Source organism: Lycium barbarum, chromosome 7 (genome assembly GCF_019175385.1).
Source record: "Lycium barbarum isolate Lr01 chromosome 7, ASM1917538v2, whole genome shotgun sequence".
In the NCBI taxonomy this organism is placed as follows: domain Eukaryota; kingdom Viridiplantae; phylum Streptophyta; class Magnoliopsida; order Solanales; family Solanaceae; genus Lycium; species Lycium barbarum.
Window position 1 is genome coordinate 78,809,342 of NC_083343.1, and position 14,374 is coordinate 78,823,715.

Here is a 14,374-nt window from a genome sequence, read left to right on the forward strand (position 1 = left end):
AGATTGACGCAATCATTAGATTCATCACCATATACTTGTCTTAATCCTTCAAATGAATTCATTTATAATCTGCCGAAATTTCGGCAGCATCTCCCCAGTAAATACACCATCCCCGAGAATCTAACTTGGCCCAAATCATCAATCAACAAATCCGAGAATTCAACTCGGCCAAACTATCAACAACAATACCATCAATCATACCAACGACGTCAACAATCAATTCAAGACGCATTCTAACATTAACAACCTGTCATACAATTCAACGACAATTCATTTTTATTCAATTCAATTCACATAGCATTCAAAACAACTCAATCAACACACTACTTCACCCGACACCTTCCAAATTCAACAAGAACAATAACAACTTATTTCTTTGTTTCAAATTCAATCACCACAACCCAACTTACAATCTTTCAAACAAATGTCTCACTTCCAAGTTCATGAATTATATTTCCAACTTACACATTAGCAATATCATTCCTACAAATATAAGAAACCATACTAATGTAACACTAACTTCTTCCATAATCCACAAACAATCACAACTTCATTTCCAACCATTAAATCCTCATTTTACATCATAGAATCCACAACTACAACAATCAAATACTTAATAAAATTAATTCATCATTTCTTAACAACATACCACCTATTCGGCCATACCTTATATATTCATAATTCATGAATTTCACCCATTTCCACATACTACAACACTTCACAAATCATCTATAACACATGAAAGGGAAGATTAAACCTTACCTTTACCCTTGATTCCTCCATTCGGCTAGGGCTTCCTATCTTGCACCATGAATGCTTTTCTTGTTCCAACAACCACTCCATATTAATTAGGACCTTCAAATTAGTTGGAATACTAGAAGGAAATAAGTTTTCTTGATCAATTTCATGGGCACCAATTTTTAGTGCCATGGCCGAATGCTCCTATGATTTCTTTCTTGAAATTTCTTGAACTTGTATAGGAAGGTTATGTCTTGTTATACAAGCCTTTGTCCACATATATATAATTAACCTCATCAAATAGAATGAGGAAACATATCCTCTTTCTTAAAGTTTCTCTAATTTTCTTAAATTAAACAGATGACTTAATCTTGGTTAGTCATCACTCTTTTCTTTCTTCCTCTTTTTTTTTTTTTTTGTATATATCTATATATATATAGCACATGCCACACGGCCACATAGGGCTTTCAAGACCACTTGCGAAATTCTCATTTTGCCCCTAGCCTTCCACAATATTACCCTGAATCCTCTTGTGAATTTTCCTTTTTACCCTTAACCTTTCTCAATATTTCTATACTAATAAATAACTTGTATATTAAAATAATGTTGGAACATAGTCTTGCCCTTAACCTACCACGACCACCTTGAAATATCCGAATGTGCGAAATACGGGATATAACATGGCTGATATTCGAGGATTGCTGATTCGAGTCTTTCAGGGTGAGCATGAGGACGTTCACTGCCCGAACACTCTTCCTATCATTATGTCTTTATTTCCATTGCGAGATATAATCTTTGAGACTATTTATGCATTATTATGATTTAGACTTGTAGTATGTAGTTAGATGCTCTTCTATGACCAGACCAGATACTGGGGTGGATTTCATTTACTTCTGCATATATGATAATATATTGTGAGACTTACGTTATTCTATCTTCTTCTGCTATTTTTTATTAATGTATGAATGTTGGGTTAAGGGTTCGCCTACCGAGTTGGGAAAGGTAGTTTCCTACACGACTCAGTGAAACTGGATCATGACACAACCGACCATCCAGACTTCTAGGAATCGACGAAAATCTGGATAAAAGTCCGTTTACCCAAAAGTCAACTTTGAGTCAATTATATCACTTTAAGTCTCAAACTTACAAAAGTCACACTAAAACTCACCTGATGACCTTGGGAAAGGGTCAACGGGGGTAAAAATGTCAAAAGTGCTATAACGACCAAACGGGTCGTTACAATCCATCACAAAAGCAAGCTTAAGATGGAGTCGCAGGAAAGAACATGTTGGGGATGATAAAATAGGATCGTGAACATGTTCCATCTCAGACAGTGCAGAGATTCAGAGGTAGGCGAACCAGGTGGATGAAATAAGTTCATGAACATGTTCCAGCACAAGACCTGCAGCAACTTGGATTTACAGATTTACTGTAAAGACTTGGAAGTCAAGTTACATGATTCCTCGCCACAATTAAACACGGTTCGTCAGAATCCTACAAGGACAATGAAGTCGATTCGAAAAGCAAGAATCCCAATTCAACATGAACCCTAATATATCTTATTGGCCTACTGGAAGAGGGTTTTGTGTTTGCTGATCCATTGTGCACTCAATGCTATATATATCCAAGTCTTACTAAGAAGAAGGCTTGCGCACCCTCAAAGAGAGAATTCAAAATATCGAGCTATCAAAATATTTATCAAGAATATTCTGAATATAGGCGTGCATCCCTAGTACAAGAAGCAAGATTGAAGAAGTTGTTCTATTGAATAAAGTTTTCCAGTTTTAAAGTCTAGATTTTTGCATTAGATTGTTTATCGAGTTGTGCTTTATCCGCTTTCATAGAAGCATATGTTTAAGTACAAAAATGTTGTAAATTCAACTTCAAGTTGGAGGTAAACTTGAAGGTTTCTTGGTAGTCAGAGGTTGATTAGTTCCGAGGTTACAAAGGCTGTAATTTGAATTTTCAACGGCTCACTGTTACACTAGAGTTCGAGTAAATCCTGCAAAGATGTAGGTCATGGTTTTTATTGCCTTTGTGAGCCAAGTGGTTTCCATGTAAAAATCATTGTGTTCTTTACTTACCTGCAATTTATATTCTGCATGATGCTAGCATAGAATAGGTAGAGCTTGTGTTCCATCCTATAGGCAAAAATTGGATACGACATATGATAGGAAGTAGGTCGTGCAACCCAACGGTAAGCATGATGAAATCACATGTCACGGTAAACCAGAAGTTTATTGATAATAAAGAAAAGAATTCATGCCATAGTAAATCAGAAGTTTACTAAAACAAATAGCACCTGGCATGCACACTTGAAATTTAATTGTATAAATAATTTTATCAGTAAAAATGAGCAATTTTGCCATCCTGATTCAAATATTATGTGCAGATTGAGTATTTGACACCTATTAAAGAACTCTATTATTCTTCAAAAATTTATTTGTGTTTTTCTCATGATAAGTTGATTATACTAGCTACTGTTGGATTGAATTCCCTTAATTCTAAAGAAAAATAAATATAAAAGGTGAATATAGGCCCGTTCACTTGTTATGTGATATCTTGAACAGATGCATCCTGAAATGATCACATGTGCATTTATTGTCAACCTGCACTTCGACATATACAAAATTGCTTGCTCAAAATAATTGAGTTGAGAGCACAATTTCTAAATCATGCAATCAAGACAATTCATCTTGATAATGCTGGTTTATTTTCACGACCTGACTAGGGGCCGTGACGGGTACCCGGGGCTATCCACCGAGCACCACTCATTCTACTACTCATCATACTCAAATCATAAGAAAATTATTTTTCATTTGACAACATAAATACTTTTATACACATAAGTCGTTCGACTATCAAAATGATAATAAATATATATAGTAGAAACATCGTGAGACCATATAACCCACACCTGCATATCTACGAGCCTCTACTAGAGTTCTTGACATAGGGACACAGGACCCCGTCGTGCCCAAAATATACATATGTAGACCAAAGAATAATCACGGCACCTCCGGAGCAATGCAGTGCTCTCAAGTCAGCTAATAGCTCCTATGAGTCTGGATCAAGAGCACCTTCCTGTCAACCTGTGGGCATGAACACAGTGTCCAAAGAAACGGATGTCAGTACAAACATTGTACTGAGTATGAGATGCGTGAGTAATAATAATACATCAATGAGATAAAGGAAGCAACAAATAAGGAGCAACTGTAACTGATTATTAATTATAAAGGAAATAATGCATGCTAGCTTACTTTATAATCATCGTCTTATTATGTATGCATAAATGTATAAATTGCCCGTCCATATAAGGACGGTGTGATAAACAATAACCTGCGTCCAGGCCTCCCGCATCCGGGGTGTAAGCTACCCACTGCAGTGGTGTGTCTGCCCGTGCCATATAGGCACGATGTAATGTCATCAACATGTACTCATCATAAGGCATGAATAATAAGTCAAAGATAGCTATACTTTATCGAGGTGACCTAAGGTCATGAACCCCCGATTTCATTATGGAACATTCATAAGTATTCTACCTCACCTTGAAGGAAATAGTAGATAAGGTGAGTGTATACAATAAACGACATCATTAACTTTTTAGGAACATCATATCATGAACTCTAGAATCTTTATACTTAACTCATAATCATTATTATTGAACTCATAAGATATCTCTCATCTCATATGGCTATTAGTTTTCCGGGATATAGAGAATTCATGGAGAAGAAAGAAAAATCATGCCATCGGATTCATGCCACAGAAAGAAAGGACTAGCCTCACATACCTTTTACGTTTAACTAATCTATCGCTTTCTTGTTCTCCTTCGATGCCCACGTTTCTACCTTCAAGAGAAGTCGCATGAACATTAGCTAATCGATTACTTAAACATGCCTACTAAAGCTAAAGGAAATTGGGCAGCATTTCCTTTGTTTATACAACTTTTTCCATATTCTATATCAACTCCCAAACATTCATAACAACATTCACAATATCGTAAACAACAATCATCAAGCGTCTATATTACCCACATTTCGTAATTTCACTCCAATTTCTCCATAATCATGGTCATAATTCATTATTGCATTCTCTCACATATAATAATTATTCCATGTTCTAAATTTCGTTCACAACATACTTACAATCACAACATACCAATATTCATAATTCACCCTAAACTACTACTCAACAATGACACTATTCACACATTCATGACCCATTTTCTATATCTTCTACAATTCAAGTGTCTTAGCCTTCCAATACCTTAAATAACATGGAATGATCATAAAACTCACCTTAGATGATGGGAGAATAAGCCTTGAGTGGAACTTCTCTTCTTGCACCAATACCCTAGCTCACTTCCCTTGAGATTTCTTGGTGTAGATGAACTTTGATAGGTTTCATACACTTGCTTTTGTGGGTTTGATGTAGTTGATCACGGTTTTCTCTTGGATTCTTGTAGTTGAAGAGTGGAGAGAATTATAGAGTGCTCTAGAGAGAAGGGGAGTGAAATGGGAAATGAAACGAAATGAAATTGGGTCCCTTATTAATACACAAAAATTTGACCCGTCAAGGATATACGGACCAATGTATGTATGGCCGTATGTTTGGTCCAGTGAACTTTTCCCCTCTTGTCTAAATATACGGCCTAACATACGGCTAGTATAATTTATACGGCCAGTATGTTGGGCCGTATAATGCCCAGCTGTTCCGATTTCGTTCTCGTTGACTCGTTTGATCTCCAATCCTTATGGAACCTTCTTGACACTTGTTTAACACTTCAATACCAATCTAAGGGATGTTATTACTCTCCTCCAAAGCATCATTAAATCATCATTGACTCGTTACTCATAATTCTTTTCGATACACAACGTATGCCTTGCCTTGCTTGACAACTTTCTTCCCTCACCTCCAGTGTCTTTAAAATTTTGATTAGGATGGTTAAACGCTATTTATTACTTATCAAAAAATCACATAAGTCGTACCCTTCGTCAGTCTATTCACTGTGCCCGAACGAAAAATTTTCTGAGGTATAACATTCTTCCCCCCTTGAGAACATTCGTCCTCGAATGTTAAACTATCCGGGAATTCTATGAAAATTTCGCCAGAGTTTCCCCTGTAATATGGCACTACTATCCTGTCACAAAATCCCACGATAATATTTCCTCACAGGGCCACAACACAATAGCAATATAAATTGGCCACACGCGACCCATATACATAAAAAGAAATCATACAAACCTCATAATCCTGATGTTTCGTCTAGAATGTCTTCATGGGATGAAACAACTGCAGACTCTTGGATTTCATACTTTCTTCCGCTTCCTGAGTCATTCTTCTCGGTTGTTATTCTGCCATAGGACCTTAATTGAGGCCACTTCTTCATTTCGAAGTCTGCGTGCTTGCCTATCTAATATGGCAACAGGTACCTCTTCATATATCAACTTTTCTGTCACTTGAACGTCATTTACTAGCATGATCCTAGTAGGATTTCCAACATACTTACGAAGCATTGAGACTTGTAAAACTTGGTGAACTGACTCCAAATCAGGAGGTAGATCTAATTCATAAGCCACCTTGCCTATTCTGCACACAATCTCATAAGGCCTAATGCATCGGGGGCTAAGCTGCCCTTTCATTCAGTGATCTTATTGCATTCGTAAGTTGTCACACCCCAGGGCTACCGTAGGAAGCGTAGCGCATGTACTTATGTCATATTCCAAGTAATTGTCCTATTCGCCCCTAACGATAATCCCAACTCAATATTTCAACTCAATTTACCATATGTTTCCCATTAACTAACCCGGAGCATCATAACTACATTATCCTTGTTTTACCTCTTACTCCTCTTTTAAGTACCCACTTGGTTCCATTGGCGACGCATAAATATCTGCAAGTTACATAATCGTTCTTGCGTGATTCGTGTACATACACACCTGTACATATATATGTATCCACATCCGTATCCGTATTCATAATCGTACTCATTTACATATCCTATCTATGGTCATATTCATATACATATCATTTACATAGCATGCCGACCACGAAGGTTCGGTGTTTCGCGTACCCGACCATGACTAGTCTCGGTGATCATTCATACCGAAAGTCTTTTGTCTATCTGTAGCAACTTATCTCGTCGTGCTCTCTTCCTTCCTTTTTTTTCCTTGATTATCATATCTTATGTTCTATGATAGAAAACCTTAGGTTCCTTTCTTACTTGTCACTCATAAATAGCAATATCATTAACAACGACTCTACCATTAGTGCCTTTGTCTCCATTCTATTATAGCATCGCCATCTTTTACAACATCCCTTGAGTTATCTTCTCTCAAAGTCACGTTTGTTAAAGGTCTTTGGGAATGGTCGCCATTACAGTTTCAGATGCCTGTTCAATTCGTGTTCGTTTATTTACTACTTATTAGACTCATTTCTGCATAACTCTCACTCTTTATTTTAGAGTCTATATATGTGACATCTTAGGGTCCATCATTTCAATCTCCACACTTGTATCCTCTTTATTCGCTTCCCCCCTTTAAGGGTTTACTTGTACCATTCTCAAATCCATAGCCTCACTTTCAAATCTTGAATTCATATACCCCTCACTATACTACATCTTATTCATACCGTTTCCCATAATCTAAAGCTACAATAATTCATGTGTGAAGTCTTAACATACTCACCTTGCAGTCTTGTTACCAAATAATACAACCGATATAGCAATCCGAACAAGGATGTATCTTTACTTAGCTCATCTAGTAGTTATGAGTCAATGTCTAAATCTGCTCCAATTAACAACTTATGTTGCATAGGGATGCTCACAATAGTAGTAGGTCTAGCTATCCATACCATCCATATAATGTCACTTGTAACGTCATCTTTGTTTTCCAGGGCCTGAGTCTCATACGCCACTAATACCCCTCATGCCTCATATTCTTTTACTCTTGTTTTGCACTGAACACTGATTTCAAGACCAATCATAATCGTATTATATTTGTCGTTGATGATAGCTTTACTCTATCGCTTTACCGTCATACGGTAAACTCATAACTCATTATCATTTTTTTCTTTTCAACTCTTTACTTCATATACTTTACTCGTTCTAACTTGGTATAGGATATTCGTAGGAGATGCACCTTCCTTTAATCGTAAAACGACTACTTCTTAAGCACGCGTACTTCGTATATTTCCTTTTCTCTCTATTCTCATTCTTATTCCTTTACATTCCTTCCTCCTCAATTTATCTTGTTTTCTCCCGTTTTATAATCAATCCTTTATTCTTCGTATGAGGAACCCTATCCCTAACTGAGTACCGCTTTTTCCCTTAGAATATACTACCTTTGTACAATCCATTCTTTGCTTCCAAAACTTATTCTGTTCATTCTGATCAGCCCCTCTCACCCTTATTGTGTTGATCCTCTTCCTAATAATCATCCTATTTCGTTATTCATCTTTCTGTAGTCTTGGTCTTTTACATCCAGCTAAAGATATCTCTAATACTCTTGATCATACCAATCGCAAACTACTGCTACTTGCCATATCACTTTTCTCTGATTTCTTTTTCAAGTTGACTTCCCCCTTTTTGCTGGCTATCATTTATGTCATTGAGGAATCCCCATGCTGGACTTTCCCCTAACAAGGTCTTTTAAGCTTTCTCATCTACTGCCCCATGGCTCGCTTGCTGGTTTAACTCTTGCATTCACTCTTTATTCATATAGAACATGTCACATCCTTAGTCGTTTCCTCGCTATACTTTGTATTACAGTTGTTGTTATGCTCTCATTATACCTTTATTATAATGAACGCTATAGAGTGCCACTTCCTTACCTCGTTCGCAAGCCTTCTCGTAAAATATAATAAATCTTTCGAAGTAAGCATACTCAACCTGTTACTCTTTCTAATCAGTTCTATTACGCTTAACATATAAATTGTTTTACCAACGTATTCTCATTCATTATAACCCTTCATATTCGTACCTCTGTCTCCGGGTACTGTTACTTTATTTGCTAGTAAACGTATCGTATCTTACTCGCACTTATCCGTCCAATCAATACTCCAGTAGCACACTCTATTGGAGTTACCCTTTCTCTTCCATGTCATGTTTTAGCACTACCAAGCATTTCTCTTTACCGTATCAATGTCGCTCTTATAACTACTGTTACTATCAATTCAATAGTATTTAACTCATCTCGTGTAGTTGTTAATGATACTCCTAACTTAATCTCGTCCTGCCATTACCTTGTTGCACAACATCTCTTCTCGTTAGAACATGTCACAAGCTTATATCTTATCTCCTTTAGATTCTAGGAAAATTTCGACAGAGTTTCTCTTGTAAGCATAACAATCCCAAACCTGCACATAGCCCGGAAAACACGTCCGATGTCTCAATAGGACATATATCGGAACACACATAATACGTAACTGAACAACACAAGACAACTTACCATTAAAGGATATAAATAATAGGGCTTGTCTCATAAGTTGTGCCTGCACACTCGGTCTAGAATTCCAATATCTATATACATACACATATTATTTATATTCCAATATCATCTTCAAGGAATCTTTGTTTACATTAACTTCAGCCGTGGGCAAGCCAATTCAACTAGATGCTGCTACTATCAACAAAACTAGGCCAAATTGTGCAAGAGTGAAAGTGCAGGTACATTTGCTTGCAGATTTGCCTAAGTCTGTGTGGATAGAGATTGAAGATGATGTTACAAAGGAGATCAGGTCAATTAAAGTTAATATTCAATATGACTACCTACCAAATTATTGCACAAAGTGTTTTTTACAAAGTCATTCCAATGAAGAGTGTTGGGTGCTTCATCCAGAACTGCTAGAAAATAAGGTAGCAGATAATGTAGAAGGTATTCAGAACAAGGGAAAGGCTGTAGTTGTAACAGATGAGCCTGGAACAAGTAAACAAGGGCAGATCCACCAAGGAAGATATAAAGGATATAGGGGGTGGAAAAAACCAGTGCAACAATATTTACCAAAAGTACTATGCAGTGGTACTGTGGTAACTTACCATGGAAACAAAGGGCAGCACAAGAACAAAGTGATTTCTACTGGGAAGGATGATGGAAACAAAGAAGTTAAGGTGTAAAACAAATTTAAGGTATTAAACCAAGGAGTAGAGGATACTGATGTTAGTAAGTTGAGTAATGAGAATAAAAGTCATGAGGACCATATTATAGAAGAGGATGTTTCTGTAGAACAATGGGTTGCAACTGCTTCTGTAGATCACAAGAAGGATCATAATAAGGTGCATGATGGTGTAGAAGCTACAAGTTTGTTTCTGGACCAAAATCAGGCTAAAAATAGATCCAAGTCTCTGGAAGAGGGTGAATTTTATGAGAATGAAATTGCTATGGTGCACAATAGTGAAGTTGATAATCAAAGTGAAGTAGCTTTTGCCCAAACACAGCGACCTAATGATAATCCTGTTCAAAAAGAGATTAATAATCCACAGCTGGATGGCAGAGCAAAATCTCTGGAGGTTAAAGTGGATTATGGTTCAAAGAAGGCTCATGACTGTTAAGAACAGGAGAATACTGAATTATTTGAAGATGTTGAAGAGTCTGTAATGGTGCAGGGAAGAATTGATGAAGATCTTAATGTTGGAGAAGGAGTGTTAGGACCCTGTAATCAATATGGGGGACAAGATGAAGTTGACCAAAATAAAGGTGTTTTGGAAGTTATGCATGATCTGGGGTATGGGGTGAATAACTTGATTAATAAGAATCAAGTACTGGTTAACAGTATGCTAGCACTTGCAGATACAGATGATCAGCAACTAGGAGATTAAAATAGGGGTGGTAGGGATGAAGATGAAGATTTTAATCAGAGTTTTGATGTTAATATGATTCATGATGTAAAAGAGGCCTCTGAGTTTCTCTGGAAAATTAGATGTCTGAATGTACTCGAGCAGGTGATCTATATTTGAATGAAGGTTCTAATGAAAAAATGCATGGTATGACTGGTTCCATGGATCAGGAGGAGGGGTATCTCCAAAATCACAAAGCAAAGGGCCATGAAAAGGAAGAAAGCAAAATTCTGATGTTCCACAAACAGTGAGGTACTCAACAAGGAGTAATTCTAAAAAAATCTGCTAAATGATTGTTAAATCATTATTCTGGAACATAAGATCAGTGAAGTCCCAACAAGCATTTCATAGAGTTCAAATGTTAAATAAGCATCACAAGTTTTTTTTTGGTAGCTCTGATGGAACCTTTTCAGCATCAGAGACAGATTCAGAAATATAGAAGGAGACTTGGAATGCCTTATGCTAATTCCAACTGTAATGGTAAAATCTGGTTTTTTGTGCAACACAATGTTGATGTTAAGGTTCTGTTGGATACTGAGCAATCCATTACTGTAAAGCTGCAGTTTCATGATTTGAATAGAGATATGGTGGTTACAATGGAATATGCTAAATGTTCAGATGTGGAGATAATGCAGTTGTGGGATTGTTTATACTTCTTGGCTAGTAATATGACATCTCCTTGGCTGGTTGGTGGAGATTTAAATGTTATATTGAATGAAGAAGAAAAAATAGGAGGTTTACCAGTATTGCCACAAGAATATGAAGATTTTTCCTTTTGTCTGAATTCCTGTGAGTTGCATAAGATGCCTTTCAAAGGGAGTCCTTTCACCTGGTTTAATGGTAGGGCTGCCAATGACTGCATTTTTAAGAGATTGGACGGGATTGTGCATAATGATACATTTCAGAATTGGTTTGGACACCTAGAAGTGGAACATTTGTCAAGGACTGGTTCTGATCATGCACCATTACTTGTATCTTGTGGAGATCAAGTGGACAATTTTACCAAACCATTCAGATTTCTCAAATTTTGGGTGGAACATGATACTTTTCTTGACTTTGTAAAGTAGCAATGGGAAATAGTCTTATCTGATGATGCGTTTCTGTCATTTACACTCAAGATGAAGAAACTGAAAGATGCATTAAGTACATGGAGTAAGACTACTTTTGGGGACATTTTTAAACAACTAATAATCAGAGAGGATATAGTTAAGATTAAAGAGCAGTTGTTTGAGGAGAATCCATCTGAAGAAAATAGAATGGTCATGCAAAGGGCAAAAGCAGAACTTAAACTGTATCTTCACTATGAGGAAGAATTCTGGAGGCAAAAATCTGGGATGGACTGTTTCTTTGAAGATGATAAGAATACAAGATATTTCCATAGTTTGGTAAAAGGAAGAAGGAAAATAATACAGATTAAGAGGATTAAAGATGATACTGGAAGTTGGCTAGAGGATGCTGATAGTGTTGCTGCTGAAGCTGTTAACTTTTTCCATAAGCAATTTACTCATGAGGAGGTTAGTGAAGATTCTCCAATCCTTAATCATATTCCTGAGCTGATTAGAGAGGAGGATAATATAATACTTGCTGAACAACCTACTATGGAGGAAGTACAAAAGGTAGTATTTGAATTAAATGGGGACAGTACCTGTGGCCCTGATGAATTTTCTAGTATATTTTATCAGAAGTGTTGGGAGGTGATCAAGGCTGATGTATTTAGTGTTGTTAAAGCTTTCTTTGAAGCATAGACTCTTCCCAAGTCAATCACTCACACTAATCTAGTTTTGCTGCCAAAGAAGAATGTTGTTGAGGCATTCTCTAATATGAGACCTATAAGTCTTAGCAACTTTATCAATAAGGTCATATCAAGAGTAGTTCATGCCAGACTAGATAAGTTACTCAGAAGGGTGATCTCTCCAAATCAATCTGGTTTTGTTAAGGGCAGGAATATAATTGAGAATGTATTGTTGACACAAGAAATTGTAACTGATATAAGGAAGAGAGGAAAACCAGCAAATGTTGTGATTAAGTTGGATTTGAAAAAAACATATGATAGGGTCTCATGGTTATACCTCTGTAAAGTGATGGGAAAGATGGGATTCTCTTCAGTTTTCATTGACCTTATATGGAGGCTGTTGGCAAATAATTGGTATTCTGTGCTCCTAAACGGCTGGGCACATGGTTTTTTTCATTCTACAAGGGGTGTAAAGCAGGGAGATCCACTCTCTCCTGCTCTTTTCATTATAGCTGCAGAAGTTCTTTCAAGGGCATTAAATTCTTTGTTTGATCAACCTGGTTTTGTTGGCTATGGGATTCCAAAGTGGAGTGCTGAGCTGAATCATCTGGCATATGCAAATGATACAATCATTTTTTGTGCAGCAGACAACCAATCTTTACAGATGATCATGGATACTCTTCAGGAATATGAGAAAATATCTGGACAGCTGATAAACAAGAGGAAAAGTTCTTTGTATATGTTCAGCAAAGTTTCAGATGAGTTAAGTCAACAGGTTGCAGCAGTAACAGGATTTGTAAGAGGACAATTTCCTTTTACATATCTTGGGGTACCAATTACTCATTCCAGGAAAAGGAAAGTGGATTATACTGAATTATTGAAGAAATTCAAAGACAAGTTACAAACTTGGAAAGGCAAGTTACTGTCTTATGGAGGAAATGCAGTGTTGATTACAAGTGTCCTTCAAAGTACCACAATTCATGTTCTATCTGCTATAAGGCCTCCTAAATGTGTTATAATGGAACTACAAGGATCTTTGCAAGGTTGTTTTGGAATAATAAGGAGGAAGGAAGATGCAGACACTGGGCATCTTGGCTTAACATGTGCATTCCCAAACATGAAGGTGGTTTGGGTTTCAGGTCTATTTATGACATGTCCAAAGCTTTATGTGCTAAACTCAGGTGGAAGTTTAGAACCACTAGTTCTCTTTGGGATAATTTCATGTGGAATAAATACTGTAAGAAGCAAATTTGCCACGACCCGGCTAGGGGCCGCGACGGGTACCCGGGGCTAACCACCGAGCACTGCTCGTGCTATCATTTACCATACCCATTTAACAATCATTCATCTATTTCCGGTTAACTTTAAAAAAGAGGATTTTCTTTCCCATTACAAAAATATGACGCGTTAATACAAAAACATATTTCGATATACTTATACACATGCGTACTACCCACGTTGTGGAACCACACAACCCACATCGAGCATCTATGAGCCTCTATTGAGTGGCATACAAATATATACACAAAAGGAACAACCAATTAGCACCTCCGAAAGATGGAGTTCTCTTCAGCTCGGCTAGTGACTCCTATCAGTCTGGACCGCTTTCCCGTCTACCTGTGGGCATGAACATAGCATCCAAAGAAAAGGATGTCACTACGAGCATTGTACTGAGTATGTAAGGCATACACCAAGAAATAAAGGAAGAATAAGAAAGTAAAGTAAGTACAAGGAGATAATCGATAACTGCTTGCCTCTTAAGGCGGATCCATGCATGCATACTCATAAAGCATCATATAGTAAATTGCTGCGGAACGCGCAGCCCGATCCATATGTCATCATATGTTAGTGCCGAGGAATGTATGGCCCGATCCATAAATATAATAAGTTAGTGCCGAGGAACGTACGGCCCGATCCATAACCCATATATCCCGCGTCCGGGATGAAATCATGATATGCTAGCTGACCAGGTTGCTATGCGTCTATAGCGCCTCACCTTCCCCATATCCCCTGAATACATATACATATCATATACTTATACCATATACTTAGCATGCATGAGAGCTCAAGGA

General features: G+C 37.2%; 1 protein-coding gene across 1 annotated transcript; it reads left to right on the forward strand.

Moving 5' to 3' along the window:
- The first annotated feature begins 10,968 nt into the window (after positions 1 to 10,968).
- LOC132601546 (uncharacterized) lies at positions 10,969 to 12,315 on the forward strand. Its single transcript, XM_060314626.1, has 3 exons — positions 10,969 to 11,256; positions 11,374 to 11,541; positions 11,638 to 12,315. Exons 1-3 carry the CDS (start codon positions 10,969 to 10,971, stop codon positions 12,313 to 12,315), a joined length of 1,134 nt encoding a protein of 377 aa, XP_060170609.1.
- Positions 12,316 to 14,374: the final 2,059 nt, after the last annotated feature.